This window comes from Sinocyclocheilus anshuiensis, unplaced genomic scaffold, assembly GCF_001515605.1.
Source record: "Sinocyclocheilus anshuiensis isolate Anshui unplaced genomic scaffold, SAMN03320099.WGS_v1.1 scaffold808, whole genome shotgun sequence".
Lineage (NCBI taxonomy): Eukaryota > Metazoa > Chordata > Actinopteri > Cypriniformes > Cyprinidae > Sinocyclocheilus > Sinocyclocheilus anshuiensis.
The window spans coordinates 298,672-308,850 of NW_015555751.1; the positions used below are offsets into that span (position 1 = coordinate 298,672).

A 10,179-nucleotide genomic window follows, 5' to 3' on the forward strand; every position below is an offset into this window, starting at 1 on the left:
CTCTGTTGTATATTTTGATGGTTGGCATCAGCAGACATCTGGAAGTCTGTGTCTCTGCTCTTTCCTTTAATACTGTTTACTGTAAGGTCGCTGCTCTCCTTCAGCAAAACGGCTCCCACCCCTCATCTGCCTTTAATAAACAATTAATATTGTCATTATGTGGTAGTATCAGGACAGAGGAGACAGTGTGCATGGGAAGGAATTCAGGCTTATCCCACTTAACCACAGGAACTCCTGACACTCTCATGGATACACATGCTTTCAGTGATGTGTGCACCAAACCAAATACACCCCAGCACACACATACACACACACACCAGGCCATATACTACATTCATCCAAATCCAATTAGAGATTTATGAACTCCAGATGGGTCACGTAGCTCAAAGATTTGCTCTTTAATACTGTCTTGATTGCAGTTGTCATTACAGCTTTCATTCTTATAACTCTGCATTGCAATCCGTTTCATCATTGGACCATTTTGACTGCTTTTACTGCACTCCTTAGTTATTTGTGTTTTTAGGCAATACATTTCCCAGGGCCATCATATACACTTTTTGTTTACACATTTCTTTTGAGTTTAGGCCTAATTTATTATTATTATTATTATTATTTTATTTATGGTCATACAACTTTCTTGCAATTATGCATTTTTCATTACCTTTATTCATTTTTGTATTAAGTTTATTAAATGAGAGACTGCAATGAATAATATTTATATTATAAAACAAAAAAACATTCTGCATACCAAAAAATAATTTTTAAAATTCATCAGCTGATTGTAAAATAGCTAAGAGGTGGTGGAAAAAAAACAAACACACTTAAACATATTCTGTACATATTTACCATGTTATATATCGTCATCATCATCATCATCATTATTTGTCAGCTACCTACAGTACACTATAAGAAAAATTTACTAAATGCTGCCTAGTATTTTTATACTGTGTAAACTATGAAATCTTGTCAGCTGTCCTTATTGCAGTGTTGCAGGCGCAGAGCTTCACCCTCATAAAGACCAACCTCTGTAAGTGGTGTGACCACTCAAGTCCTGTATGTGAAGACAACGTCTGCATGAGCAACTGCAGTCTGACCTCTTACTGTACTCTGGCTGAAGAAGTGTGCGTAGCGATATGGTAAGTCCATAGCTAAATTTGAAGCATGCATATGTGACATGCATTAAAAATTGAGTTTGATAGTGTGACCTTTGTTCTCTGTATGAATACACAAGTATTCCCTGTTCTCACACACTTAAATAGCTTAAAATCTCAGCAGAACTTCTGATAACTTCAATAATAGTCTTTTTAGAGGCAGCATAAATGCCTATATAACTACTGTAACTACTATGTACAGTATTAAACAACAATAAACAAGACATATGTCATTCATGTACAGTATTTATTTTTATAGTATACTGTACTGACAAAACGAATAATGTGCATCTTTTAACTACACATCGTCATATGAACACTCAGCAACTGCACTGATTTAATTAGTTGTAAGTTAGTTAGTAGTTAATTGATTGTAAGCTGCATGTGTTTGATTCACTAAACAGAACTGGCCCATTAGAGTAATTTATTTTGTTCGGGAGTTGGTGTTCACTGGTTGCGCTTGATGTTTTTGATTTATTAAAAAGAGCCCTCAGACTGTATTTATTTGATTCACTAAAAAGAACCGGCCCATTGAAATAAAGCAATAAGCCCCAAGAAGCTGTGGTTTACAGTGAATTTATAACAGCTAAGGGGCGTTTTTAAGCTCGACGTGAAGCTGAGTTATTCCATATACGTAGTAAAGTTTCACAAAATAAAACAGAGCAAATAAAGTGTAATGATATTAATAAAAACATTATTCTTCCGCCAAACAATGTAGTTCCTCAGACTCGGTTGTGGTTGCAACAAAGTGGTTGCCAGGCAACACACAAACATAAACAAAGGTGTATGTTTGTAGAGTAATTTACAACAGCTTCGAACGTGGCTCAGCCAATCAGAATCAAGGACCGGAACTATCCGTTTTATAATCATTTATTTTGTTCGGTAGTCAGACTTTCCTGGTTGTGCTAGATGTTTTTGATTCATTAGAAAGAACCTCAGTCTGTATTTGTTTGATTCACTAAAAACAACCGGCTCAATAGATTCATTGGTTCGGGAGTCGGACTTCAGTGGTTGCGCTAGATATTTTAATTTTGATTCCTTAAAAAGAACCGATTTATAAGACTAATATTAATCACTGGCCACGCTTTCTCTTTTGCACTGCACAACTCAATAAATAATACAGAAAACTCTGTCAAGAATATTTCAGTATGGTGTTCATTAACAGAAGAATCCACATGCGAGTACCATTATCTGGATAAAATATGTTCTACAAGGTTTGCAATTAAATTGGCAGTACGTTTCAATACAGTTGCACTGAATATGGACTTGGGATCTGTGGTGTAATATGGGTCGCTTTTTAAGAGATTTCCTTGTAAGCCAGTTCCATCCTGCTCAGTCTATGAACAGCTTCTTGGAGAAGCCAATCGAGGTGAACTGAGTGACTGCAGTAGAGGCAAGCTGTGCATAAAAAGAGACTCTTCTCTGAGGGGTCAAACAAAGACTCCCCTAATGCTGGATTAACAGCAAACACATTTATAACCCTCAGAAAATTTTAGACTCTGGCATAAAGAACAAAGTGCACCTCTGAGCAGGGATTCCCTGGTTAAATTGTATTCTACATTTCATCAGAGGAACATAAAAATACTTTTTTTCTTGAGCCTGTGTTTATCTCTCTGAAGAATCGGGTCACTTTTTTGACAACTGAAGGGTTTTTTCTGTCGTTATTTTTTTTTCCTCACAGGAAGAAGGACAATGTGAGCGTGAGTGTGCGGACACTGTGTTATAACCCTCAGGATATGCTGGAGAACATAATGCTGGCAAACTACTCCTCCAAAGAGTGTTTGATGGCACCTCAGCACTCTGAAGATGGCCTGCTCTTCATCTGTGGCTGTATCGGAGATCATGAGTGCAACGACAGACTCATCTTCGACAAAGGAGTCAATGGTGTGTTCAAATAAATGTTTCAACACTGCTAACATTTTTGGCCAAAACATTTTGTCTTGCGATACAAAACCATGGCTCTGTTCCAAAACCCAGTGAGCTTCTTAGTGTATGTAGGCAGTGTTTTAAGGTATTAAAGCTGCATTATTATGACTACGCTGCCTTGTAAAATTCCTTATTTTGGCCAAATTCTAAGGAAGCATCATAGCTTTTTTTTCATAGAAGGCAGCTGCCTATGTACCAAGGCATTTCTCTGAGGTCTGGAACAGAGCCCATGTGTGCTATTATATAATGATTCCCCTTTGTTTCCCAGGATTCTCAAAGCTGAAGTCTAAAGATGTCATTCCAGTAGTAGTCATAAGCCTGGTTCCACCCCTCCTGGTAGCTGTCATTGCTACCATGGCTTTTTACCTGTACCGCACACGTCAGCCTGGCAAAAAACCGAAAGACTGGGGGCCACGACGCACCCACTACCAGTCTCTAGATCCAGCCGAGGGCCAAGTAAATGGTAGCAATTACCGCGGCAAGCTGCCGTCCCTCAGCGATGGCGTCAATTCAGAAATCTCATCGACTTGTGCCAATAACCTAAACCACAACACAGAGCAGCTGCCCATCCAGCTGGAGGCGCTGGTGGGGAAGGGGCGCTTCGCAGAGGTATGGCGGGCACGGCTCAGTCATAATGAGGGTGGGCAGTATGAAACGGTGGCCGTGAAGATCTTCCCGGCGGTGGAGTATTCCTCATGGTGTAACGAAAGGGCCATATTCTCTGACGCCAACTTAAAACATGAGAATATAGTGCAGTTCCTGACTGCTGAGGAGCGAGGCGGTACTGCTGCTGCCCCCCAGAGGCAATACTGGCTCATCATGGCTTATTATAACATGGGCAACCTTCAGGACTTTCTGACTGGTCATATCTTCACATGGACTGAGCTGTGTTCACTGGCAGGCTCTGTGGCGAGAGGCCTGGCGCACCTGCACAGTGACACAACACCCTGCGGCACACCAAAAGTACCCATCGCCCACAGAGATCTGAAGAGCAGCAACATTGTATTGAAGAACCACAGCGAGTGTGCGCTCTGTGATTTCGGACTGGCTCTACAACTCGACCTCTCGCTCACCGTAGATGACTTTGCCAACAGTGGACAGGTAGGAAGGAGGGGCAAAATATTGGCTCTGTTTCAAAACCTATTGAGCTGCCTTGGTGTCTGCTGCCTACATAGGTAGTTGCCTTATAAGGCAGCATCCTAGATGAAATTGAACCTCATAAGTCACTGATTTTTGTAACACTCCATGTAGTTTTTTGCTTGCTAAACCTATGACACAATACACTGATATGCATATGTACAACACACAAAAATATTGGGTAAAATAGTGCATTTTTAATTATACTTCATTTTTACCAATACTTTAAAGTATAAACTCTAAATGAAAATAATTACACTACTGTTCAAAAGTTTGGGGTTGGTAAGATTTTTTAAAGTTTCTAAAAGAAATTTCTTATGTTCAACCAAGGCTGCATTTGTTTGATTTATATACAGTAAAAAACAGTCGTCAAATATAAAAAAAAATAAATAAATTATATATATATATATATATATATTAAAATGTAGTGTAATATTGTCATAATCTTTCGTAACATTATAAATGTCTTTGTCACTTTTATTGCTAAATAAAATTATTAATAAAAAAAGTCTGACAGAACCTAAACTTTTGAACAGTGGTGTATAGTTAATTATAATAAATATTTATTTGCTTTATCTGCTATCTTGGATTTTTGGGATGATTTATACCGCTTTACATAGGCAGCAACTACAAGTGATATAAATAGTGCCTGAGAAACAGATTTCAATAGTTTCTGCCTTGAATGAAGAATGTTGGAAGACAATGTAGTCGCCAAGAACTTGGCGTATGATGCCTGCGTAGGCAGCTCTTTAGGTTTCTGAACAGAGCCATAGACTTCAAATGTTGCATCCGCTGTACACACAAAAAACCATCCATTCTAAACCGAATCGTTTCTAAATGTATCATCTGAGTGGGCAGAACTGCTCTGGGCACAGTGTTAATTTCTTCAAGCTTTTTAAGCGTAACGAATGCTCTGAGATTGATTTGTTAAGGTCACAGATGTAATCACATGAAACCATTGGTAATTAAATTTGGTAAAGTCTGATTTAAATCACATGGTCTGTGTTCTGTAGGTAGGGACAGCACGCTACATGGCCCCAGAAGTTCTGGAGTCCAGGGTAAATCTAGAGGACTTAGAGTCCTTTAAACAGATTGATATCTACTCCATGGCCCTGGTGCTGTGGGAAATGGTCTCTAGGTGTGACGTCATAGGAGGCAAGTAAAGCTCTCGATGGATATTTGCTTAAAAGGCACTTACTGTAAAAACATACTGTAATATTTCAAGTATAACTGTTTTCTTTTTTTAACAGAGGTAAAGAGTTATGAACCCCCATTTAGCTCAAAGGTGTGTGAACAACCTTGTATAGACAGCATGAGAGATCTGGTGTTAAGAGACAGAGGACGACCAGATATTCCAGCGAGCTGGACAGCACATCCAGTGGGTACAATTACAGTCATAAACCACAAAAACTTAGGGGTATACATATATATACAGTGGGTACGGAAAGTATTCAGACCCCTTTACATTTTTCACTATTTGTTATATTGCAGCCATTTGCTAAAATCATTTAAGTTAATTTTTTTTCCTCATTAATGGACACACAGCACCCCATATTGACAGAAAAACACAGAATTGCTGACATTTTTGCAGATTTATTAAAAAAGAAAAACTGAAATATCACATGGTCCTAAGTATTCAGACCCTTTGCTCAGTATTTAGTAGAAGCACCCTTTTGATCTAATACAGCCATGAGTCTTTTTGGGAAAGATGCAACAAGTTTTTCACACCTGGATTTGGGGATCCTCTGCCATTCCTCCTTGCAGATCCTCTCCAGTTCTGTCAGGTTGGATGGTAAACGTTGGTGGACAGCCATTTTTAGGTCTCTCCAGAGATGCTCAATTGGGTTTAAGTCAGGGCTCTGGCCACAGGCATACTGAAATTATATTCCCAAGCTTCTTAGGTGTTACTGACATTTCTGCTCATAATTTCCCATTTTTTCCTGGTCTTTTAGGGCATGCAGCTCGTGTGTGCGACTATAACAGAGTGCTGGGATCACGACCCAGAGGCTCGTCTGACAGCACACTGCGTGGTGGAACGCTTCAATACTCTGGCACAGGAAGAGCTGGAGAACTCCATCTGCACCCACACACCCATATTGCCATCTACAGAGGACCAAAGCCCATCCCTTCCATCCCTTCCTCCCTGCACGGACCACAGCACTGGCATCCATCCGCATTTTACATCTGACACGCAGATCTCTGTTTCCTCCAGGCAACCGAGTCAAATGTGACCTGCCTGGAAAAATCAGACGACTTCTTGTAATCCATATTGATTCATTATGTGGAGCTGGTCTCCGTTTTTCTTTAAACGCTAATCTAAACCAACGGACAAAGGAGGGTTTCTGTTCTAACATATCCTTGTTTACTTGTATAATGTTGTAAAGGATGTAGTCAAGGATGAAAAGGCTGCTTTGTGCCATAAAGAAAAAAAAACAAAAAACAAAAAGCTAATGCAGGTGGAGAGAAGTTAAGGGTACGTGGCAGAAAGCTGCAGAGAGCGCCATTATTACTAAAATGTTTTCCCAAAAATGTTTACCACACATAATTTTCTGATTTACAATTTTCCATTGCCCTTTCTGACTCACTCACTCATGAAATCCACGTGATCTTCCCATAAACTCATTTTGGGGGGACTTCAATTTGATTAACCACAGAACTGCAGACGATACACCAGCAATACAACTGCTGTTTTTAGACATAAAAAAGACCAGTTTCATTTCATTACTCACACACAGGGTTGTATTCCTTTTAACTCATTTTATAATAACTTCAAAATGTGATTTGAGCCTGGCATTCCTTTTGCTCTGGATGAGTTGCTTTGCACTGACCCTTTTTGTAACCACTGACCTGATTACTTTAATTAAATGACAACTACATGAAGGCTTTTTATCTGGGATTATCAATGTCCTGCTTCAGAAGTTCTTGTTCTTTCTAGACTTATTGATTATAATCAATTAGCTTATCCTAATTAAAAGAAAAAAAAGCAACTTTTAAAAGATTCATTAGACTCTTGACGTCTGACGGTAAACAGGATTCAATAAGCTAAAGATTTGTTACGTCAGTGAGCTTGGGTCTCAGACAAATAGAAAAGCATGACACTGACTTGTCTAATTTCTAAAGAGCCTGCATTTATGCTCCATTTTTTTAAGCAATCTGAGGTTCACCCGAATTCTACAGAGCTACTTTGAGGGGACAGGGAAAATTCATACCAGATTGCACACTGGGAAAAGAACTGATGGAGATTAATACTTTCTGTGCAAATGTCAACATGAACATATGGCAACCTGTTATGCTTTTTCCATTACTGGAGATGAAGCAAACAAAGATGTCATTTTGCTCATTCCTAGTGTGAACTGGCTTCACAGCTATACAGGTATCACTATATAAAATATATATGCATAATGTGTCCGTTGACTTTTTTTTTTTTTTTAAACAGCTCTTTTTGGGGGGGGGATTATTGTAGAATTACTACAATTCAAAATAATTGTTTTCTGTTTTAGTATATTTTAAAATATAATTTATTCCAGTGATGGCAAAGTTGGATTTTCAGCATCAATACTCAAAATCTTCAGTGTCACATGATCCTTCAGAACAGTCTCCTTGCTGAATATAAGTATAAAGTAATTTCTTATTAAAAACCCTTACTGACCCCAAACGTTTGAATATATATATATATAAAAAAAAATGTAGTTAAGGTGCAGTATGTTTTTCAGCATTTCTAATCACTGTTTTGTATTGAAACCTTTTTCTGCCTCAGAAAAAATAGATAAAACTGGTAATTGTGAGAAAGTTGAAAAATTTGAATTAAAGTCATGCCAAGTCAAACTTTGAGATATAAAGATGCAATCACAAGAAATAAAGTTGCATTGTAAAGTATAAAATCACAACTGTGATAAAGTGAAATTGTGAAATATATAGTCACAAGATAAATAATGCAAATGGGAGATATAAAGACACCTTTATGTGAAATACAATTGCAAAAAATAAAGTCACAATTGTGAGAAATAAAGTCACGATTACCTTTAAGGCAGATTACACGATTAAGGCAGAAAAGGGCTTCTTTAGTTTTGCCTTTCCTAGATTATTTTAAATGGTCCTTCAATGTGACATCAATGTTCATGACGTACAAAACATTCCATGTCTTAATATTAGATCATAAAGCTACATGCATAATGCAAAATTTTTTTGCAAAATGCCATTTAGCATGTCACACTGCAGAACATTTCAACTAGCCATGGAACTTCCTTCATACAGTATGCCAGTTACTGTGAAATATTTGCATCTCTTCTTGATACCACACAGAGTCATCAAGTCAAATGAAAAAGTTCACTAATAGTTGACATCCTCCAATATATTAACAATTTTATTTTTTCAATCATACTTTCTGAGGCTACAGGGAGTGTATATAAAACATCAGTGCAGTTGATGGCTCAGCAGAATGACTTGACTTGAGTGGAGAGCACAGCTGATGTACCAAACGTTTCGTGGGAATTCTGTATTTTGCTGACAGGAAAATGAAAGAAGATATGTACAAAGGCTGTGGCTTCAGTCTTACTCGGTTTTGATGAGAAAGCTGACCACTGTGAGGAGGAACAGGAGGAAGACTAACACAAATAAGGCACCACAAGTTTCTCAGCGCAATCAATGCCAGGGCTGAAGCAGAGATTATATGAGATGCAACACTTCAGCCAGCACCACTACAACTGTTCCCCGCTGGCATTTAAACACAAAATCTTAAAGAACTTTGAAACCTCAAATTTGACCAAAAAAAATAACTCTTACTAACATGACCAGCTAACTAAAACCTGAACCTTTAGCAAGGAACAGGTGCTGTTAATACATCTGATTGCGCTTAAAGGAACAGTTTGCCCAAAAATGAAAATTCTGCCATCTTTTACTCACCCTCATGTCATTCCAAAACCCTTATTATTTTCCATGAAATACAAAAGATGTCAGGCAGAATGTCCAAGCTGCTCTTTTCCATGCAAGCTAAGTGAATTGTGACTTATACCTCAGAACTCCATAAAACACCATAAAAGTGCTCTATAAAACTTGTATACAACAGTCTTCTGAAAAACCAGCCTAACCTAGTTCGGTGGTCTTAGCTGGTCTTACAGTCAGACAAACTAAGATCACTAAACCAACTGGTTTTAGGTGATTTTTTGTTTTCAGAAGGTCTGAAAAAAAGACTGAAATCGAAGCTGATTTAGATCTAGGCATCTAAATGTGCCACTACTGAACTCAAAGCCAAATATCAGTTATTAGCTTACATTTCAGTCTGTTATTCAGACTGAAATTTCAAAACATTGCATGACTTTAGAAGACTTGTAATGTAGCTCACAAGTTATATGGACTACATAGAACAACATGGGGGTGAGTCAACTAAAATTTTAATTTTGGGGTAATTTACCCCTGTAAAAATCAATGTTATCAATGTCAATCGAGGTAGAATCAAAGTGGAACGTAGCAGTCCGAAGTCATGAAATTACTAACCCTAACTTTGACCGATCAGAACTTTTGACAGAGCTTACTGTATCTCCAATAATACTGTCTAATCGGGTTGCATTTACACATATTACTGTGCATATATAGAGAAGATTGTAAAGCTAGCTCTTTTCTAGGTTTAAACTGTTAAAGTGCTCAACATAAGCATTAAAAGGATAGTTCACCCAAAAATGAAAAGTCAGTTACATTTATTCACCCTTATGTCATTGTAAACCTGTATATCCTACTGTGTGGACCCCATTGACTTTCATTGTAAGAACAAAAAAACATATTTAAAAAATATCTTTGTGTTCCACAGAAGAAAGTAATTACTATAGATTTTAAATGGCATGAGGATGATGACAGAATTTTGGGGGGGGTTGAATATCCCTTTAAAATCTCCCTGAAACTAAAGCCAATGTAATTGTTCACTGAACATCAAGCAGAAACAGAAGAGCAGGCCTCAACCCGAACACTTCCA

The 10,179-nt window shown here is 38.0% G+C and overlaps 1 protein-coding gene across 3 annotated transcripts in view; it reads left to right on the forward strand.

Annotated features, from left to right (window-relative positions):
- Positions 1-7,490, forward strand: part of LOC107673748 (TGF-beta receptor type-2-like) — a 9,974-nt gene extending 2,484 nt beyond the window's left edge. The window contains exons 2-7 of one of the 3 annotated variants that reach the window (XM_016467514.1): positions 971-1,136; positions 2,833-3,035; positions 3,346-4,178; positions 5,228-5,369; positions 5,465-5,592; positions 6,167-7,490. In XM_016467514.1, the coding sequence (XP_016323000.1) occupies positions 971-1,136; positions 2,833-3,035; positions 3,346-4,178; positions 5,228-5,369; positions 5,465-5,592; positions 6,167-6,445 (1,751 nt within the window). In that variant the 3' untranslated portion in view covers positions 6,446-7,490. The remainder of the gene's footprint in view (positions 1-970; positions 1,137-2,832; positions 3,036-3,345; positions 4,179-5,227; positions 5,370-5,464; positions 5,593-6,166) is intronic. The other 2 variants (XM_016467515.1, XM_016467517.1) reach the window with 2 other exon arrangements.
- Positions 7,491-10,179: the final 2,689 nt, after the last annotated feature.